Source organism: Macaca nemestrina, chromosome 10, assembly GCF_043159975.1.
Source record: "Macaca nemestrina isolate mMacNem1 chromosome 10, mMacNem.hap1, whole genome shotgun sequence".
In the NCBI taxonomy this organism is placed as follows: Eukaryota; Metazoa; Chordata; class Mammalia; order Primates; family Cercopithecidae; genus Macaca; species Macaca nemestrina.
This window is the reverse complement of record NC_092134.1, coordinates 1,132,673-1,153,169: the sequence shown is the minus strand read 5'-3', so window position 1 is coordinate 1,153,169 and position 20,497 is coordinate 1,132,673. Positions and strand designations below refer to the sequence as shown.

The window sequence follows — 20,497 nt, the reverse complement described above, 5'->3', positions numbered from 1 at the left end:
ATCATGATGGAGACCTGGATGGCCACAAAACACAGAACACACCCACCTACAAAGCACGTGGCCCACAGATGTCCTCGTCTCCTGGCTGCCGGATGACCAGCTAAGTCCTGGCACTGCAGGGCCTGCCCAGGCTGAATTGGGGCTGAGCCAGACTCCCTGCAGTAGGGCCCAGGGGCACTGGGACCTCTCACAGCCTCTTTTCTGTCTTGCAGGAAATGGCTAATTCTGTCTACCTGGTCATGGAGGTGAGTGCCTTGTGGTGTGAGGACAAGTGCAGGCTGATGGCCATGGCCCTGGGAGCCCCAGAGGGAGGGATGTGGCCGGGGGGAGGGTGACGAGCACCTTTTCTTTTTTTGAGATGGAGTCTCACTGTCGCCCAGGCTGGAGTGCAGTGGTGCGATCTCAGCTCACTGCAACCTCCACCTCCGGGTTCAAGCAATCTTCCTGCCTCAGCCTCCTGAGTAGCTGGGATTACAGGTGTGTGCCACCAAGCCCGGCTAATTTTTGTAGTTTTAGTAGAGATGGGGTTTCGCCACGTTGGCCAGGCTGGTCTTGAACTCCTGACTTCGAGCGATCTCCCCACCTCGGCCTCCCAAAGTGCTGGGATTACAGGTGTGAGCTGCCATGACTGCTGAGCATCACTCCTGATGTCTTCCAGCAGGGACTGTGGGGACACCTGCCCTGGGGTGGGCAGGCGCCGGAGGGCCCAGGGAGTAGTGTCCAAGTGTGAGGGACACTGGGAGGCTGGGCAGGGCTGGGAGGTGGGCCCTGGTCCCTGCTGCAGCCTGATGCGTGTCTGGTCTTTTGCAGTACTGCAACGGTGGGGACCTGGCCGACTACCTGCACAGTGAGTGCACAGCTGTGCCAGTTGGGCTGCCAGCCGGCCCCCCAGGGCCCCGCACCCAGGGCCACCCTGGCCCAGCCTGGGAGGCAGCCTGGCTCGAGTGGGTCCCTGGCTGATTGTGAGATTGGCTCTTTCTCGTCCCCTTGGGACTCCTGAGGGGATGCAGGGGGCTGAGCTGCTCCCAGTTGTTAGCATTCGGTCCATCCGCCCGCCTCCCCCTTGCTTGAGGAAACAGCTGTGACCAAAGTAGCCCGAGGCCTCTGGTCGAATGAGGCCACGGGAGCCGCACAAACAAGGGGCGCGGGGCTGTTGTCTTCATAGTGTGGGTGGAAGGTGGCTCTTGGCCCACCCAAAGTTGAGCCGCGTGGCGGATGGGAGGAGGATGTGCTGCACAGGGCCGGGCAGGGCAGAGGGAAGGACAGCAGGTGGGCGCCCGTCTGTTCCCAGGCTCCCTGGGTGGGGGTCCGGGCCACGGCGCCAGCGGCCTCTCGGGTGTGTCCGGAGGGTCTGGAGGTGGCGCTGGGACGGTTCCGGGGACTTGCGCCTGAGCACCCTGGAGCCGGCAGGGCTGCTCGAACGCCGGCTCAGCCTCGCGTGGCCCTCACGGCGCTGGGGCGGGAGTGCCAGGCTGGTAGATGGGCAGGACCTGCTGCCCCCTCGCCTCGTCCCCCGCGGGGAGGACCCCACCGGCCAGCCTGGGAGACAGACGCTGAGGCCGGGCGGAGTGGAGACTGTGGCTGCGGTCCGGCTGCGCGCGGCTGGCTGCTGTCTGGATGCCGGGAAGAGGGGCGGGAGCGGGACCCGGGCGGAACCGCGGCACCGAGGCTGGGCGGCGGCCTCCCGTCTCGGGAGCAGCTGCAGCCCCGGGCTGGGTGGTGGGGCCGGCGCGCCGGGCTCTGCGCGGGAGCTTCAGGTGCGCCCTGGTCTCGGCGGGCCGCGGTGGCTCGTGCTCCTGAGCCGGCGTTTCCTCCCGGCCCGCGGCCATGCCTGGCTCTCTCCGGCGTGTGGTGGGACCGGCCTGGCCGCGCGGGGCTCACCCCTGGGGGAGCAGACACGGCCCCCGGCCTGAGCCGCCTCTCCCCGCAGCCATGCGCACGCTGAGCGAGGACACCATCAGGCTCTTCCTGCAGCAGATCGCGGGCGCCATGCGGCTTCTGCACAGCAAGGGCATCATCCACCGCGACCTGAAGCCGCAGAACATCCTGCTGTCCAACCCCGCGGGCCGCCGCGCCAACCCCAACAGCATCCGAGTCAAGATCGGTCAGGCGCGGGCGGGCAGGCCCGGCGGGGAGGGGTCCCAGGGCGGGCGCCCGTCCTGACGCGTCTCTCCCGCAGCTGACTTCGGCTTCGCGCGGTACCTCCAGAGCAACATGATGGCGGCCACACTGTGCGGCTCCCCCATGTACATGGTGTGTCTGCCTTGAACGGGCTGTGCCGGGTGGGCGCCTTGCTGGGCTTGCTGTTTGGCTGCGGTGTGGCGGGCTCTGCTCCGGTTGGCTGTGGCCCGGCGGGCTCTGCTCTGATTGGCTGGGGTGTGGCGGGCTTTGCTCTGATTGGCTGTGGCCTGGCAGGCTCTGCTCTGATTGGCTGGGGTGTGGCGGGCTCTGCTCTGGTTGGCTGTGGCCCGGCGGGCTCTGCTCTGATTGGCTGTGGCCCGGCAGGCTCTGCTCTGATTGGCTGGGGTGTGGTGTGCTCTGCTCTGGTTGGCTGTGGCCCAGTGGGCTCTTCTCTGATTGGCTGTGGCCCAGTGGGCTCTTCTCTGATTGGCTGTGGCCCGGCAGGCTCTGCTCTGATTGGCTGGGTTGTGGTGGGCTCTGCTCCGGTTGGCTGTGGCCTGGTGGGCTCCTTCTTAGGTCGGCGTTTGGGGGCCTCACACCGACCCCGCTTCTGGTCCTGCAGGCCCCCGAGGTCATCATGTCCCAGCACTACGACGGGAAGGCGGACCTGTGGAGCATCGGCACCATCGTCTACCAGTGCCTGACGGGGAAGGCGCCCTTCCAGGTAACGCGGCTGGGCCCTGGTCCCCCCGTCGCACCTTCCGCGCAAGTGTCCGCCGGCTGCGGTCAGACGCCCCCTGCGAGCCCTGCCCGCGCCCCACGGGCTCCCCTCAGGTCCTGACGGGGCGGGGCGGGCGTCCAGGGGTCCAGTGGGGACAGGGCCTCGGCCTCCCCCGGGGGGCGGCGCCGCCGGCGGTGACTGGGAGCTGCCCCCGCGCGGCCTCCCTCGCCTGCCTGGTCACCTGCCTGGTCACCTGCCTGGTCAGAGGTGAGGGCAGCGCCGGGGCCGCCTGGGTGGGGGCGCGGAGGCCGCGTTCTGGGGGGTGGACACCCCGAGAGACCGTGGGCGGCCCCTCCCCGCCCCCGTGCTCGCACCTCCAGCAGCAAACAGCGGCGCCAGCGCCCGGTGTCCCCCGGGCTTCGCAGCGTCTGGGGCAGGGACCGACTGGGGACAACGCGCCAAGACCCCATGGGCTGGTCCCGCTCGGCCGCAGCCCTGGCAGTCAGGCTGTCCCCGTCCCCGCAGGCCAGCAGCCCCCAGGACCTGCGCCTGTTCTACGAGAAGAACAAGACGTTGGTCCCCATGTAAGCGCCCTCCTGCCTTCCCTTCCCCCGCGGGCTCCGGCCCCGCAGGCCCCGCTCACAGCAGCCTCTTCTCACCCCAGCATCCCCCGGGAGACCTCGGCCCCGCTGCGGCAGCTGCTCCTGGCTCTGCTCCAGCGCAACCACAAGGACCGCATGGACTTCGGTGAGCACCCACCGGGGGTGCAGCCGGAGCCCCCCACCCTCCCTCCTTGCATTTGCTGATGTGAGCAGAGCCCACCCGCTTCGCACCCAGCCCCACGTGCACACTGCCCTTCCCACAAGCCAAGCGCAGGCAGGGGCTCCACCTCTGCCCAGGCAGGTCCCCACCTTGCCACGGGAGCTCAGGCCCTGGGGAGGTGGGGGCCTCCTGAGGCCTCACTCCTCCTTCCTCCTGCAGATGAGTTTTTCCATCACCCTTTCCTCGAAGCCAGCCCCTCCGTCAGGAAGTGTGAGTTTCTGTGGGTCCTGAGGCTCCGGATGGGCCCTACACCCCATCCTCCTGGGGTCTGGTTAGGCACTGAGTGTGGGGTAGAGGGAGCAGGTCTTGAGCTGCGGCAGCTCCCAGGGAGGGTAGAACACCCGGCCCCTCACTCTGCTGCAGCGGGGACCCCAAGGCCAGGGTGCGCGTGATGATGCAGCAGGCTTGGGATGGGGATGGGGTGTTGGAGGGGCTGGTGCTGCCCTGTGACTGTCATGGGGTGGTCCAGGAGGGAGCTTCCCTCCCTGCTGGTCAGGTTGTAGCGGGAAGTGGAGGGGATATGGTTGAGCTTGTCCAGTCCGTGGGTTGGCTCTAGGGTGAGGAGACAGGAGGATGGTCCAGACTGACCTATGCCTGTTTCCCTCAGCCCCACCGGTGCCTGTGCCCTCGTACCCAAGTTCGGGGTCCGGCAGCAGCTCCAGCAGCAGCTCCACCTCCCACCTGGCCTCCCCGCCGGTGAGTTGCTGCCCCAGGGGCCTGACAGCTTCTCCCCCCACTCAGCAGTCAGGGGCTCCAGCCCTGGGCCCCCGCGGGGACGTGCTGTGAATTCTGTTGTCTGTGTGAGTCACGAAAGACATGGATGAGTTCGTCCTGTAGATGGTGAAGCCCCACAAACAGGCGACGGCCCCTGCCAGCACCCACAGCCCTCAGGTCCCAGAGGCCAACAGGGCGGCTGTTTGGTCTGGTCCTGTCTTTGGTTTTGTGCTGACGCAGACAGAAGTAGCGTGTGGCCTTGGCCCACTGGCACCTGCACCCCTGGCCTCCTTTGTGGTGTCTTCCACTGGACTCAGCATGGGTAGGGTTGCAGGGTGATGGCTCCACATGATGGTGGCACTCCTTGTGTGACATGGAAGGGGTCTGCAGAGCACCTGAGTCGGCCATGAACCCCCATGCCTCTGTCCATCTGACCTGGAACCTGGCTCTTGGGCATGGTGTGGTGGCTGGTGGTAGAGTTTTGTGTGTGGGCTCTCCTGGCCTGGCTCCCTGCTCTGTGACCAGGGACCGGTCCTCTGACCTTGGTTGTCTGCCTGTATCATGGCCAGAAGCTCAGATGTGGTGAGGGGAGCGTGGCAGCACCGCGCTGTAGGGAGGTGTGGCCCTCTGCACAGCTGCCCTGGGCCACTCGGGGCTTTAGCCACCACCGCATGGATGGTGTGCGCTGGGCCTTAGCATGGTACTGGCCTCAGAGCAGGGTCCACCGGGGGTGGCAGCCTCTTCACTGGACACGACCCCCATGGCACCTCGCTCTCTTGGCTCTGCAAACGGAAAAGTGAGGTGCAGAGGGCAGGTGGTGAACAACTCCCCAAAACAGGGCCTCCCAGAGCTTCTGGGAACTGAGGGCTTCAACCCACCCAGGCTGCATGGTGGGAGTGGCTCATCGGGGGGCCTGTCCCTGCGAGGTCAAGGCCGGCCTTTGAGTGGAGTCCTCTGGAAGTACAGAGGAGAGCCGAGCACGGGAAGAAACATGCCCCCAGCCCTTCTCAGCCCCAGCGCCCCTGATCTTTACTGGGGCTCTGGGCCGTCCCAGAGGAGGGGGGATTTGCTCTCCTGAGTGTCTGTGTCCCTGAGACCTGCTCACCAGCCCCTCCATTGACTCTCAGTCCCTGGGCGAGATGCAGCAGCTACAGAAGACCCTGACCTCGCCGGCTGACGCCGCTGGCTTCCTGCACAGCTCCCGGGACTCTGGCGGCAGCAAGGACTCCTGTGACACAGACGACTTTGTCATGGTCCCCGCGCAGTTTCCAGGTCAGGGAGAACGCGGGGCTCGGAGGTGACGCCTCGGGTGCAGCAGGGACAGTGTACTGCACGTACTGGATGCACTGGGTGTGGCCCATCCCCACTTACGGGCAGTCAGGGTAGGCCCCTGGGAGCCACCAGCATCAGCTCCGCTTGGCTGGGGAGGCCGCGTCTCTTAAAACCACTCTGGGGGCCAGGCGCGGTGGCTCAAGCCTGTAATCCCAGCACTTTGGGAGGCCGAGGCGGGTGGATCACGAGGTCAGCAGATCGAGACCATCCTGGCTAACACGGTGAAACCCCGTCTCTACTAAAAAATACAAAAAACTAGCCGGGCGAGGTGGCGGGCGCCTGTAGTCCCAGCTACTCGGAGGCTGAGGCAGGAGAATGGCGGGAACCCGGGAGGCGGAGCTTGCAGTGAGCTGAGATTTGGCCACTGCACTCCAGCCTGGGCGGCAGAGCCAGGCTCCGTCTCAAAAAAAAAAAAAAAAACAAAAAACAACAAAACACTCTGGGAATCAGAGCCGGGTCCTCCTAGTAGTCAGTAGGAGGTTGGAGGCTGTAGGCCTGGTCCCCCCAGACAGTGCTGCTCTTCCAGATGGGTGGGGGACGCTCACCTCCTGCTCCTCCCACACTGCCGCCGTGTACCCTTACCTTGTTTCTCAGCAGCTCTTATTGCCCCCCACACCCTGCAGGTGGGTTTATTCCTTGGCTTTTGGGGGACCCCTGCTCCATAGTGACCAGGGGCTGCCCACGTGTTTGTTGAAAGAAAGTGCCTAAACTTTTGGAGCAGGCCTGGGGTCTGTGGCTCCTCTGAAGGCCCTGCACTCTGTCCCTGGCTGTCCCAAAGCTCCTGGAGGTCTGGGTTGGCACTGGTCCCTGTGTCTGCCAGGGACACGATGACTCATGCAGAGCCCTCCGCATCTCCCGTCAGCATGGCTCCTGCGGGGGTGGGGAGGCCTGAGCCAAGCCCCAGACAGACCCAGGGAGGGCCTTGGTCCTTTGCCAGCTGTCAGGGCAACAGGAAGACAGACACCAGGGGCCGGGCAGAGCCTCCTTGGGGGCGGGAACCTGGGTATTCCTGGACGGGGTTGGGCCCAGACTTAGGGCTGTGGATGCCTGACCTCCCCCGCCCATCCTGGAGTTGGCTGAAGGCTGTGGGGCAGGGCCCCAGGGGGTCTCTGGGGCTGAGGACACTGGAGATAGGAAGCACACAATCCAAGTGGGGATAAGGGGGGCAGGCAGTGCTCTGGTCTCCCGGAACTGGCCTGGGGCTGGCAGGGAGGAGGCAGTCTGGACCGTACCGCCCGGGCTCTGCACCCTGCAAGGCCGCTGTACAAGCTGAGGCCCCTGCAAGGTGGAGTGTGTGTGGGGATCCAGCAGAGAGCCTCAGTGGGGTGGGGTGGCCCTGGGCAGGCAGCAAGGACTCCAGGCCCAGCTTTGTCTCCCCCTGCAGGTGACCTGGTGGCTGAGGCGCCCAGTGCCAAACCCCCGCCAGACAGCCTGATGTGCAGTGGGTGAGCCCCCATCCCTTACCTCTGTAATTTAGGGGAGAGGAACTGTGGCCTTGGAAGTGGCCCGTGTTATCCCTGCCTGGAGTCATCAGCCCATTAGGGAGGGCTGAGACTGCCACGTCCACTGCAGAGAGGGGCTGGTGGGGCACAGGGCTGGCTGAGCTCTGTGCCGCGTGTGACTTGAAAATGCCCTTGACCGCCGGGCGCAGTGGCTCGTGCCTGTCACCCCAGCACTTTGGGAGGCTGAGGCAGGCAGATCACAAGGTCAGGAGGTCGAGACCACCCTGGCTAACAGTGAAACCCCGTGTCTACCAAAAATACAAAAAAACTTAGCCGGGCGTGGTGGTGGGTGCCTATAGTCCCAACTACTCAGGAGGCTGAGGCAGGAGAATGGTGTGAACCCGGGAGGCAGAGCTTGCAGTGAGCCGATATGGTGCCACTGCACTCCAGCCTGGGCAACAAAGCGAGACTCCATCTCAAAAAAAAAAAAAAAAGAAAATGTTGTTGGCCTGTGGCGGCTCACACCTGTAATCCCAGCACTTTGGGAGGCCGAGGCGGGTGGATCATGAGGTCAGGAGATCGAGACCATCCTGGCCAACGTGGTAAAACCCAGTCTCCAAAAAAAGAAAAAAAAAAAGTGCAAAAAATTAGCTGGGCTTGGTGGCACATACCTGTAGTCCCAGCTACTCTGGAGGCTGAGGCAGGACAATAGCTTGAACCCGGGAGGCAGAGGTTACATTGAGCTGAGATTGTGCCAGTGCACTCCAGCCTGGGCAACAGAGCAAGACTCTGTCTCGAAAAAAAAAAAAAATGCCCTTGGCCTCCCTTCTGCCCTACAGGAGCTCACTGGTGGCCTCTGCGGGCCTGGAGAGCCACGGCCGGACCCCATCTCCATCCCCACCCTGCAGCAGCTCCCCTAGTCCCTCAGGGTAAGCAGGGCCCAGGCTGGGTGGATGGGGCTATGAACAGTCCCCCAGCTGGAGGCTGGGCTTCCTGTGTGTCGCAGCCAGACCCGGCCTGCTGTGTCTAGAGGGCCCTGCCTTCTCCCAGGCCTCGCAGGACTGCAGGGTCTGCTGGGTCGTCCTGTAGAAGGGACTATAGTGGGAGGGGTATTGACAGGAGTAGGTGAATGAGGAAACCAACTAGGGATGCCAGGGCCAGCACGGTCCTGTTGTAAGCCCTGAGCCTGTGGGGCCAGGAATGGCCAGGGCCCCAGCCAGGGTGGCCTCCCACTGGCTGGGTGCAGACTGGGAGTCCAGGTGGGGTGCAGGTGCCACAGTGCTGGTGTGTGTAGAGGCACGGAAGCCGGCTCTTTTCAGACCTGGCATGGGGCCCAGGGTGGCCTCTGTCGTAGCTAGGAAGTCTGGGCCTGGGCTTTCTTTTTTTTTTTTTTTTTTGAGACGGAGTCTCACTCTGTCCCCCTTGCTGGAGTGCAGTGGCCAAATCTCAGCTCACTGCAAGCTCCGCCTCCCGGGTTCAGGCCATTCTCCTGCCTCAGCCTCCTGAGTAGCTGGGACTACAGGCGCCCGCCACCTCGCCCGGCTAGTTTTTTTGTATTTTTTAGTAGAGACGGGGTTTCACTGTGTTAGCCAGGATGGTCTCGATCTCCTGACCTCGTGATCCACCCGTCTCGGCCTCCCAAAGTGCTGGGATTACAGGCTTGAGCCACCGCGCCCGGCCGGGCCTGGGCTTTCTTCTGGTGCCCCAGCTCCATGACCGCAGCCTCTTGTGACCCCAGTGTCTGTCATGATGTTGACCTCTCTCCGCCACAGCCGGGCTGGCCCGTTCTCCAGCAGCAGGTGCGGCGCCTCCGTCCCCATCCCAGTCCCCACGCAGGTGCAGAACTACCAGCGTATCGAGCGAAACCTGCAGTCACCCACCCAGTTCCAAACACCTCGGTGAGTGCAGAGCTCCCAGGTAGCCAGGCATGGCCAGGGGCGTGTGTAGCAGGAGCCCTTCCACGGCTTCCATGGAGGGACAGGGTCGTCATCCATGTGCAGTTGTGTAGACTGTGGACTGTGTCACTCAGCACCACTATTCACTTTGTTGATGTCTTGGGTTTCTAGAGTTATTTTGACAGTTTTCTGATCAGTAAAATCTCTTGTGTTTATAAAATCAATATTGACTTTGGCCAATTTTAATAGAAGTAAATGTTGGGAGGAAAGGGTACCTTTCTTTGAACTCACAAAAGGCTGTGTGGGCCAGTGGGTGTCTGGCAGGGCACGGAGACTTTAGGGTGAGGATGCCTTGGGTTGGTGCCCTGGGCAGGAATGCTAAGGGGCCAGCTGCTCACACACACCCACTGTGTGGCCAGTTACCTGGACAGAGTGCAGCAGAGCGTGAGCCATCTGTCAGCACTGTAGCCACTTGGCGTGGCATGGGGTCCTGAGCTGCTGAGGCCTCCCCTCTAATACTTGCCTTGTCTCCAGGTCCTCTGCCGTCCGCAGGTCAGGCAGCACCAGCCCCCTGGGCTTTGCAAGGGCCAGCCCTTCGCCTCCTGCCCACGCTGAGCATGGAGGCGTCCTGGCCAGGAAGATGTCTGTGGGTGGGGGCCGGCCCTACACGCCATCCCCTCAAGGTGCGCCTGCAGCCTGGGGCCTGGGAAGGGGCGTCTCTAGGCGGTGGGCGAGGAGGCTGTCTCTGTCCCAGCTTGACCCTAGCAGATCTCTCTTTTCTCCAAGTTGGAACCATCCCTGAGCGGCCAGGCTGGAGTGGGACGCCCTCCCCACAGGGAGCGGAGATGCGGGGTGGCAGGTCCCCTCGTCCAGGTAGGTACAGTCCGGAGGTGGGGGGGGTGCGAGGCTGACTTCCCTCACTCATGTTGTCATCCTGGTCTAAAACCCTTGCTTTTAACAAGTGAAAAGGAGTGGGAGGGAAGCTCATGGAACAGAAGCCAACTGCCTCTCCAGCTCCTGGCTGTGTGAGCTGGGGCAGGTTTCTCATCCCCTCTGTGCCGGTCTTCTGTGCTGGCTGGGGGTCAGGTTTAACAGTGGCTTTAACAGGTTTAATCTGGGAGGCGGAGCTTGCAGTGAGCCGAAATCGCACCACTGCACTCCAGCCTGAGCGACAGGGCGAGACTCTGTCTCAAAAAAAAAAAAAGTGGGGCCTTACCGTTTACCCCAAGGGGCCTCCGTGTGGCAGCAGTGGGGCCTAGGGCTGGGCTGCTGGACCGGAAGGTCATGACGAGGCCTGTCCTCCTCTCTAGGCTCCTCTGTGCCCGAGCACTCTACTCGCACTTCCGGGCTGGGCTGCCGCCTGCACAGTGCCCCCAACCTGTCTGACCTGCACGTCGTCCGCCCCAAGCTGCCCAAACCCCCCACGGACCCCCTGGGAGCCGTGTTCAGCCCCCCACAGGCCAGCCCTCCCCAGCCGTCCCACGGGCTGCAGTCCTGCCGGAACCTGCGGGGCTCACCCAAGCTGCCCGACTTCCTGCAGCGAAACCCCCTGCCCCCCATTCTGGGCTCCCCCACCAAGGTAATGGGCGCTGCCATGTGTCGAGGGGCACAGAGCCCTGGGGAAGACGGGTGGGAGTGGCCAGGCCTGAACAAAGACTGAGGAAGGCAGCTTTGTACCTTCTGACCCCCGCCTGGGCTCATGCTCAGTCCACTCCCACACACCTTGCCAGTTCCTGCCAACTTGGCCACCTCCCACAGGCACTGGGCCCCAGGGCTGCAGACCTGCGGGGCAGTCTTCACCCCATCTCTGTCCTCCTAGGCTGTGCCCTCCTTCGACTTCCCAAAGACCCCCAGCTCCCAGAACCTGCTGGCCCTCCTAGCCCGGCAGGGCATGGTGATGGCGCCCCCTCGAAACCGGACACTGCCCGACCTCTCGGAGGTGGGACCCTTCCATGGTCAGCCACTGGGCCCTGGCCTGCGGCCAGGCGAGGACCCCAAGGGTCCCTTTGGCCGGTGAGTTGGAGGGAACAGGCCTTGGATGGGCTGCTGAGGGGGCTGCCCATTTCCCCTGCATTGTTCTGCTGTGTACTTCTTGGGGGTAGAACAGGAAAAACCTGGCCTTGCCCTTCTGTGGGTGCCCAGTGTGGCTGGGTGCCAGAGCCTGGCCCACCCATGGCTGGCCCTAGACTCCCAGCAGGTCCCCATCCTGAGCCTCACCATGCCCACCTGTAAGCTGGGCTGACAGGAGTGCCTGCCTCTCGAGGTGGGCCAGGGGACCGTGCATTACGTGTGTCTGGCCTGCAGAGGGGCCCCTCAAGGTCCAGTTAGGGTGGAGTGGGCCGGGCCCCCAGCACAGCCCTGCACCCTCCCGCAGGTCTTTCAGCACCAGCCGCCTCACTGACCTGCTCCTTAAGGCAGCGTTTGGGACGCAAGCCCCAGAGCCGGGCAGCACGGAGAGCCTGCAGGAGAAGCCCATGGAGATCGGTGGGTGAGGCTCAGAGGCTGTGGGATGGGGGCGGTGGGCAGCCAGGATGCTCCTGAGCCCTTCCTTGCTCTCCCAGCACCCTCAGCTGGCTGTGGAGGGAGCCTGCACCCAGGAGCCCGTGCTGGGGGCACCAGCAGCCCCTCCCCGGTAGTCTTCACCGTGGGCTCTCCCCCGAGTGGGAGCACGCCGCCCCAGGGCCCCCGCACCAGGATGTTCTCAGGTGAGGGCTGGCTAGGCTGAGGCCCTGTCCCTTTTGGGGTGGTGGCAGCGCCCTAGAGGAGGGGGGCATCCTTTAACTCGGGTCGCTGGACTGCGGCCCCCCAGAGCCTGGGGGTGCCTGAGGAAGCAGCTCAGGCCCCTGAGAAACCCACGCTCTGTCTCCCAGTCTACAAAATGGACGTGGTTCTGGTACCTGCCCCGCAGGCGGCCCCTGCCACTCAACCTGTGAGTGATAGGTACTTGTTCCCATTTATCCCCAAAACATGAGCTGAGCAGGGACGGTGTCTGGATTGTGGCCTCCTTGCCCAGCTGCCGTGGGCTGTGCTGTGTTGGTCAGGAGTCGCAGACAGGCGTGCCCCTCGGTTCCCCAGCCAGTGGCGTGTGGGGATGCTCTGGGCCTGGGGCCTGGCTGGGTCCCCACTGTGGGTTCTGCCTGGGGAGGGGTGGGCTTGTGGGCATCTGGTCCTGGCCAGGGGCTGCCATCGCTGGGGTCACCTGCCAGCCCCGTAGTGAGGGTGGCCTGCCTTGCCCTTTGAGGTCCTTTTGGCCCTTGGGCCCACCCGTGTTGCACAGTAGCACCCCAGGCCACCCACCTACCCCATCCCAGACAGTGGCAGCTGCCCTTCTCCCAGGCAGATCTGGGCTGGGGGTCGGGATACCCAGAGGGTCCCTTGATGGGCACCACAGCCCTTGGCCTGAGGTGGGGAGCTGGGGACCTGGGGGTTGTGGTGAGTGGCAAGAGGTTGAGTAGGGGCTCTAGGGACCTGCTCTGCTTCTCCTGTTAGAGTTTTGGGAGGTAACAGGGTGTAAACTGAGGCAGAGGCACATTGGGCCCTGGAGGTGTGGGAGCCTGTGGGGGATGGGGGCCACGGTGTCTGCTTGTCCTGGCATGCCCCTCACCGCCCTTTCCCTGCAGTGGGCTCCACTGGCTCCGCTGGCTCTTCTGCCCGCCACCTGGTGTCTGGGGCCTGCAGCGAGGCCCCAGCCCCCGAGCTCCCTGCTCCAGGACATAGCTGCAGCTTTGCCGACCCCATTGCTGCCAACCTGGAGGGGGCTGTGACCTTCGAGGCCCCCGACCTCCCTGAGGAGACCCTCATGGAGGTGAGGGCTGGAGTGAGCAAAGGTTTCCATTCTGGCTGGAGCGGGTGTGGGGTGTCAGGTGGGGCACATCCCAGCTGCCCGGTCTACAGCAAGGGAGGGGACCCTGCCCTGCCTCCCCAAGGCGTCATCAGTGAGTCTCAAGGGAGACAAGCCTCCTCCCAGCCCGGGCAGCATGTGCTACCCTGACGACCGCTTCCTGCAGCAAGAGCACACCGAGATCCTGCGTGGCCTGCGCTTCACGCTGCTGTTCGTGCAGCATGTCTTGGAGATCGCAGCCCTGAAGGGCAGCGCCAGCGAGGCGGCCGGGGGCCCTGAGTACCAGCTGCAGGAGAGTGTGGTGGCCGACCAGATCAGCCTGCTGAGCCGAGAATGGGGGTGGGTGCTGCCAGGGCTGGGGTGGGGTGGGGCGGGTGGTGGCTTGGGGGCCAGGACCAACCTGCCTCCTTTGATCTGCCTGCCACCCCCAGCTTTGCGGAGCAGCTGGTCCTGTACCTGAAGGTGGCCGAGCTACTGTCCTCCGGCCTGCAAACTGCCATCGACCAGATCCGGGCCGGCAAGCTCTGCCTGTCGTCCACCGTGAAGCAGGGTGAGGGCTGTGACCGCTCAACCCACATGCTGGGTTGGGGAGGAAGCCCGCCTTGCAACTGTCCGGGTGACAGGGAGGCTGCCTGAGCAGGCCCCTGTGCAAAGGTGCAAAGGCCTTGGGGCCTGGCCCAGCGTGCAGGGCACAGAGGCCGTGGGGTCGGATGGCACCCGGGACGAGGTGCTGAGCCTGGCCGCACACTGAAGGCCACAGAGAGCCAGGGCTGTGGCAGGGAGGGAGGGACGTGCTTGCTCAGTGCGCAGGGCAGATCCTGACCACTCCAGCCCTGCCCCGTGTCTGCCGCACCCGGAGCCGACCACCCTCGTCCTCTGCAGTGGTGCGCAGGCTGAATGAGCTGTACAAGGCCAGCGTGGTGTCCTGCCAGGGCCTGAGCCTGCGGTTGCAGCGCTTCTTCCTGGACAAGCAGCGGCTCCTGGACCGCGTCCACAGCATCACTGCCGAGAGGCTGATCTTCAGCCACGCCGTGCAGATGGTACGGGACAGACAGACACCGGTGGGGCAGATGGTACGGGACAGACAGACACCGGTGGGGCAGGGGCCAGGAACTTCCAGGCCGGCTGTCTGCACTGGGAGGGGACCTTGATGCCCACAGCTTGGTGAGACTTTCGGGGGTGTCACTTCTGGAGGTCTTGAAATGATAGCGTGATGCCCCCGGCCTCCTGCAGGCGCTTACAGCTTGGCTGGGTGCATCCTTGATTGCATGGGTGCCATGGCCCATGTGCATCCTGCCATGCCTCTTCCTGAGACTCAGTTTCCCCAACTGTAAAATGAGAGACTTGGTCTTCAGGCCTCGTAGTCAGGTGTCAGCCTCCAGAAGCAGCACCTGGTCCCAGACAACCTGCCTAGAAGTGTGGTGCACTCAGCTGGTACCGCGGGCACAGGCTCCCTGCTTGGGCTCTGAAGAGCTTCCTCTGCCTCTGAGGTGGGGTTCCCCCGTTTTTTTCTTTTCTTTTTTTTTAAGAGAGGTTCTTGCACTGTTGCCCAGGCTGAAGTGTAGTGCAGCCGCTAACTCCTGGGCTCAAGTGATCATCGTGCCTCAGCCTCCCAAAATGCTGGGATTACAGGCAAAAACTCATGAGTGCCTGAGTCTCCTTTTTTAAGAAAATGTATGCATGCAGTAAAAATGCAGTCTGAACAAACATGGGAAAAGTCAGCCTCCCTCCTGCCCCTGCTTCCCACCCAGGCAGGCCAGGCAGCAGCAGTAATGACACTGACTGACTGGCGGGCACTCTATTGTCCTGGGGTGGGGCTGACAGTGCTGGCCAGGGTCATCTGGTTCCAGGCAGCGTCTCCCCTTGGCCCTGTGACCATCCCCTCTGCACCGAAGGCTGCGCCAGCACTCACCCCCCCCATGTCACTGCCCTGAGGGCCTGTCTGCCCCCCCTGGGCTGCTGCCATGGGTGCAGGCAGGGCAGCCCTCGCTGGGAGGGAGTGGGGTGAGCTGGCCTTGTCCAGCCTCTGCCCTCGCCCCCAGGTGCAGTCGGCCGCCCTGGACGAGATGTTCCAGCACCGTGAGGGATGCGTCCCGCGCTACCACAAGGCCCTGCTGCTCCTGGAAGGGCTGCAGCACATGCTCTCAGACCAGGCCGACATCGAGAACGTCGCCAAGTGTGAGTGCCAGGCTGGGCTGGGGGCTGAGGGCTCTGGGCGTCTCCCTCACGCTCCCCCCTCTCCCTCCACAGGCAAGCTGTGCATTGAGCGGAGACTCTCGGCGCTGCTGACTGGCATCTGTGCCTGACCTTTTTTGGTCTGGCTGGGCCCTGGTCCTGCCGAGCCCTGCAGGGTGGGCTCTGTGCTGGCTGGACTCCTCGGGACAAGCCCATGGCACTGATCGCTGGTGCTGAGCCCTGCCCTGGGCCCCACGGACAGTCAGCCTGCCGGCCTCCCTGCAGGTCACGGGGCAGAACCAGCACACCTGGAGCCACACAGCTTGGGGGTGTCTCCCGTCTTGTACAGGTGGGGATCACAGAACTTCTGCCCCTCTGGCTGCCTGGCACAGCAGGCGTGGGTGCCACCACCCTCTAGCCCCGGGGCAGCCCTGGAGGACAGGCAAGGGCCTGAGACCGCTGCCGACTCAAAGCCAAAGCGAGCTCCTGCTTCGGGCAGGTCAGCAGTCACTGTGCCCAGGAAGAGCCTGCGGCCTCGGCGTCCCCCAGTCTCCAGGAGCCTCTCCCTCCGAGATACCCACCCAGCTTTGTCAATCACCCAAGCACTTTATGCAGATAGAGACAGAATCTGGACCTCACCAGGGACTGCTGGGCGGTGATTCCTGGCAGTGGCCTGGTGTTTGTACATACACATAAGCGGACACATGCCAGGGCCCCCAAGCCTGAGCACCGGACCACGGAGCTGCCCAGGTCTGGACCTCAAGGGGAGAACTGGCTCCGGGGTGAGTGGGGCCCTGCACCAGAGGCAGAGGCAGTTCTTTGTTCAAGCGTTCCTCTAGGGACCGGCAGCAGAGGCACCGTGTTCTCTAAGCCCTGGATACGTCTTGTAATCTTTCACACTTTATTCCTAAAATGTGTCTTATTTTTATGCAGCTAATTTTTTCTTTAAAGGAGAAAACTTGTAGGTGTTTAAGAATTGGTTTTGGGAGGGCGAGGACTGGGCCAGGTTAGAGGCAGATGGCGCAGGGGCGTATGGCCGGTAGGTGAGGCTGCTCTGTGCACACCTGGGTCTGTGGCTGCAGCAGGACAGGTGTGTGCCCAGCACCCTCCCCACCTGGGCCTGGGGGCAGATGAGGGGAATACTTCATGCAAGGAAAAAAGTAACATATGCAAAAGCTCCCCGTCCAGCTTTGACAGCCAGCTGTGGTGTCAGCCCCTCGGCAGGGTAGGCCTGATGACAGCCCTGTCCCTCCCTGCCTCGGCCTTGCTCAGGGCCACTGAAGGTGTCCGCAGAGAGGCCTGCCTTCCGGATTCCAGGCGGGCACGTGCTGCAAACCCTGCCTGGGCCTCCCTTGGTCTGCCCAGCCTGGATCAGTAGATACTTGAACGAGTCCCCAGTCTGCGGGAGGCAGCGGTGGGGCCATGGACCCACGCGGGGGGTTCCAGGGTCACACACCACATAACAGACAAAAATACACACATGTGTGTTTTTCTTTGCAATACTTGAAATATTGCCACTGTGCTTGGACTTAGAAGAAGAAAATCCTCGTGATTTCTTCCTCATCACCTTGATGGCTTTATTCTCACCTTGTGGGGCATGTTAGTATTTATTGCTTCATGGCCGACTGGAATCTTGAGTCCTGGGAAGCTGGCACTACGGGGATCTTGCCTGGCGTCCTGGTCCTCTTGCTTCCGTCGCGGCCGCGTGTGCGTGTGTCCAAGCAGGTCCTGGGCGCCTCAACTGCCGCCCCTGGTTGAATGTTCTGTTGATAGTGCTGGACCCTTTGTCTATTTTAAAGCAAATTTTGTGTGATTTCCTGCCCTTTGCGTTATATTGTGTAATATCAATTTAAGGAAATAAACCTTTGGAATTGTTGGGCTGGTGTCACCTCTTGTCTTCGTTGGCTTGTCACTGTTCTCAGGGTTTTGTCATTTTCTTTCTCAGCCAAGGCGCAGGAGCCCCAGGGCCCCCTCCATTGGTGCCCACAATGGCCGGACACAGCTGTAGGAGCAGAGCCCCAGGGCAGAAGCTGGATATGTGAGGGACAGTGCAGACTCCTGTGCTGTAGGAAGCCTCTCCCGCCAAGCTGGAGGTCCTGCACAGGGTGAACAGACTCCACAGGGCAGGGCACCCACCTTGGGATAGCTTTGGGCACCTGCTTTGACTCCTCTGGGGGATACACCTAGGAGGGGCCACGTGGAGCTCTGTGTGAGTTTCCAAGAAGCCTCAGACTATTCACTGCGGCCGCTGAACAGCTGGGCCTCCAAGGCCTCGCCTTGTGGTTTTGATTTGCATTTCCCCAAGGGGTCCTGACGTTGAGCATCACAGGTACTTGGCGGCCATTTGTGTGTCTTTGGAGGAACATCTAAATCCTTTGCCCTTTTTTTTTTTTTTTTTAATTTGAGACGAGTAACTTGCTCAGGCTGGAGTGCAATGGCACAATCTTGGCTCACTGCAACCTCCGACTCCCAGGTTCAAGAGATTCTCCTGCCTCAGCCTCCCAAGTAGCTGGGACTACAGGCATGCACCACTGTACCCGGCTGATTTTTTTATTTTTAGTAGAGACGAGGTTTCACATGTTGGCCAGGCTGGTCTCGAACTCCTGTAGGGTTTGCATTTTTTAAACTGTATATTGTATATTGTTTTTATTAGATAAAAATAACTTGCTAAAAACTGCTAACCGCAATAAGAAGTGAAAGTTCATTGAGAGGTTGGTGTTCTCGAGGAAGGGGAAGGCGGAGACCTTGTTTCTGAGTCCCAAGACGGGCTGCTTCCAAACAGCCTCCTCAAACAGGAGCAGCTGCACTCAACACCGGTGAGGTGCGGTGCGGCAGCTGCCAGGCCGTGGGCGCTGTGGTCCTCCTGGTACGTCTGTAACGTACAGAAATGCCCAGACAGTCACTGCAAACATGGAATTTAATATTTTTTAGAGCAGTTTTATAGTTTCAGGAAAATTGAGTAGGACGTACAGAGACATCTGCCCTCTCTCCCGTCAGTAACAGGTCAGGTTCGTGCAGTGCCTTTGTCTCTGCTGTTGAACCCAATATTCATATTTTAGATTTTCAAAAATCATGGACACTTCTAATACAACAGGTTCTGTGTTACCACTCAAAGTCTGCAGTTCACATCATGGGGTCACTCGATAAACACTGGGTGTTGCAAAGGTGTCATGCCACACATCACCCTAAGGTCCTCTGGGCTCCACCTGTTCCCCTCTCCCAGCCTAGCTCCACTGGCCACTGATCTTCCTGTCCTCATAGTTGTTTTTGTTTCAGAATGTCCCGTAGTTGGGAACATACACTATGCCCAGGGCCTGGGAGCGCATTTCCATTTTTTTTTTTTTTTTTTTGAGGCAGTCTCGCTCTGTTGTCCAGGCTGGAGTGCAGTGGCAGGAACTCAGCTCACTGCAACCTCCACCTCCCAAGGTTCAAGCGACTCTTGTGCCCCAGTCTCCTGAGTAGCTGGGATTATAGGCCTGAGCACCCAGCCTGGCTAAGTTATGTATTTTTATTTTTTTTTTTATTTTTTTTTTTGAGACGGAGTCTCGCTCTGTCGCCCAGGCTGGAGTGCAGTGGCCGGATCTCAGCTCACTGCAAGCTCCGCCTCCTGGGTTTACGCCATTCTCCTGCCTCAGCCTCCCGAATAGCTGGGACTACAGGCGCCCGCCACCTCACCCGGCTAGTTTTTTGTATTTTTTTTTTAGTAGAGACGGGGTTTCACCGTGTTAGCCAGGATGGTCTCGATCTCCTGACCTCGTGATCCGCCCGCCTCGGCCTCCCAGAGTGCTGGGATTACAGGCTTGAGCCACCGCGCCCGGCCGCCAGTTTTGTATTTTTAGACAGGGGTTTTGCCATGCTGGCCAGGCTGGTCTCAAACTCCTGGCCTCAAGTGATCCATCCTCCCAGCCTCCCAAAGCGTTAGGATTACAGGCATGAGCCACCGTGCCTGGCCTCATTTCTTTTTAGAGCTGCATAGTATTCCATCGTCTGGAGGTACCACAGTTTTTCCATTCACCTGCCGACATATCAGTTGTTTCCACGTTTGGGCAGTGGTAAATAAAGCTGCTGTAAAGGTCCATGTGCCAGAGCCAGGTGGTGAGGGTGGGCCCAGGGGAAGCCGTGGCAGTGCAGGAGGGACCTCATCCTTGCACACTCCAAGCCAGCGGGACCAGGCCTTGGTGCCCGCACTCTCAGAACTGTGGCCCCCTGGGTGCCTGTCCATACCCCCTGCCTCAGTCCTGGAGCCTGGGCTGATGGAGGGGTACCCTCCTGGGAGGTCATTTAGTATGGGTGAGCTGCCCTCCCACCTGGCCAATTGCATCACCCTCCTGCCTCCCCTTACTGCCTCGGCCACCAGCTCCTCACAAGCCACACGCAGCCCATTGAGTACCCCTTGGGAAGGGGTGTCAGATTGGATCCCTGGGGCTCCCATCTCACAGCCAATGCCACGGGGCCCCACACAACCTGGCCCCGGGCCCCCTGGTCCTCTTTTCCTATCAGTCCCTCATCACGCAGCCCTGTGGTTTCTCTACCTGCATACTCCAGGTGGGCACAGTGCCCAGGCCCTGCTGAGTCCTCACCTGTAGGAGGAGGTGCAGCCCCTGGAGGGCAGGAGTGGGGCTGCTGCAGATGGCTGGCTCCTGCCTCCCCACCCTTGCACTGCCAGGAGCATGCTCTCCCTGGCCCATGGCCCATTCCCCAAATTCAAGCTTGTGGTTGGCTGAATTGTGGCCCCAGATATGGGATTAAGGATTTTGAGATTATGCCAGAGGGCGGGTCCAGAATCATATGAGTTTCTCTAAGGGAAAGCAGGAGGACAGGAGGGCAAGCTTGGGAGAGGAGGCAAGGAAGTGGTGGGTGCAGTGGCCACACCGGGAATCCCAGCACTTCAGAAGGGGAGGCAGGCGGATCGCTTGAGCTCAGCATTTGGAGATCTGCCTGGGCAACACAGTGAGCCGGTCCCTTAAAAAAAAAAAAAAAAAAAAAAAAAGACTGGGCGCGGTGGCTCACGCTTGTAATCCCAGCACTTTGGGAGGCCGAGGTGGGTCATGAGATCGAGACCATCCTGGCTAACATGGTGAAACCTCGTCTCTACTAAAATACAAAAAAATTAACCAGGCGAGGTGGCGGCGCCTGTAGTCCCAGCTACTCGGGAAGCTGAGGCAGGAGAATCGCTTGAGCCCGGGAGGCGGAGGTTGCAGTGAGCCGAGATCCCGCCACTGCACTCCAACCTGGCGAAAGAGCAAGACTCTGATTCCCCGCCCCCCCCCCCCCCCACAAAAAAAGAGTGGCCACTTTTCAGGAGACCGCATCTCTATAAAAAATAATAAAAAATTAGCTGGGCGTGGTGGCGCGCGCCTGCGAGGACCGCTGGAGCCCGGAGGCGGAGGCTGCGGTGGGCGGCGACCCCCTTCCACGGTGCGGGTGAAGGCCA

General features: G+C 61.7%; 1 protein-coding gene across 2 annotated transcripts in view; it reads left to right on the top strand.

Annotated features, from left to right (window-relative positions):
• Positions 1–16,939, top strand: part of LOC105490544 (unc-51 like autophagy activating kinase 1) — a 29,386-nt gene extending 12,447 nt beyond the window's left edge. Inside the window, exons 4-28 of one of the 2 annotated variants that reach the window (XM_071070772.1) lie at positions 213–245; positions 811–847; positions 1,931–2,104; positions 2,180–2,253; positions 2,744–2,845; positions 3,368–3,426; positions 3,507–3,589; positions 3,824–3,874; positions 4,272–4,360; positions 5,506–5,650; positions 7,095–7,155; positions 7,992–8,081; positions 8,925–9,050; positions 9,582–9,730; positions 9,834–9,920; positions 10,358–10,626; positions 10,867–11,060; positions 11,422–11,531; positions 11,609–11,752; positions 12,668–12,852; positions 13,055–13,227; positions 13,320–13,438; positions 13,771–13,928; positions 14,931–15,066; positions 15,139–16,939. In XM_071070772.1, coding sequence (XP_070926873.1) covers positions 213–245; positions 811–847; positions 1,931–2,104; positions 2,180–2,253; positions 2,744–2,845; positions 3,368–3,426; positions 3,507–3,589; positions 3,824–3,874; positions 4,272–4,360; positions 5,506–5,650; positions 7,095–7,155; positions 7,992–8,081; positions 8,925–9,050; positions 9,582–9,730; positions 9,834–9,920; positions 10,358–10,626; positions 10,867–11,060; positions 11,422–11,531; positions 11,609–11,752; positions 12,668–12,852; positions 13,055–13,227; positions 13,320–13,438; positions 13,771–13,928; positions 14,931–15,066; positions 15,139–15,194 — 2,904 coding nt within the window. In that variant the 3' untranslated portion in view covers positions 15,195–16,939. Of the gene's footprint in view, positions 1–212; positions 246–810; positions 848–1,930; positions 2,105–2,179; positions 2,254–2,743; positions 2,846–3,367; positions 3,427–3,506; positions 3,590–3,823; positions 3,875–4,271; positions 4,361–5,505; positions 5,651–7,094; positions 7,156–7,991; positions 8,082–8,924; positions 9,051–9,581; positions 9,731–9,815; positions 9,921–10,357; positions 10,627–10,866; positions 11,061–11,421; positions 11,532–11,608; positions 11,753–12,667; positions 12,853–13,054; positions 13,228–13,319; positions 13,439–13,770; positions 13,929–14,930; positions 15,067–15,138 lie in introns of both variants that reach the window. The other variant, XM_071070771.1, reaches the window with a different exon arrangement.
• Positions 16,940–20,497: the final 3,558 nt, after the last annotated feature.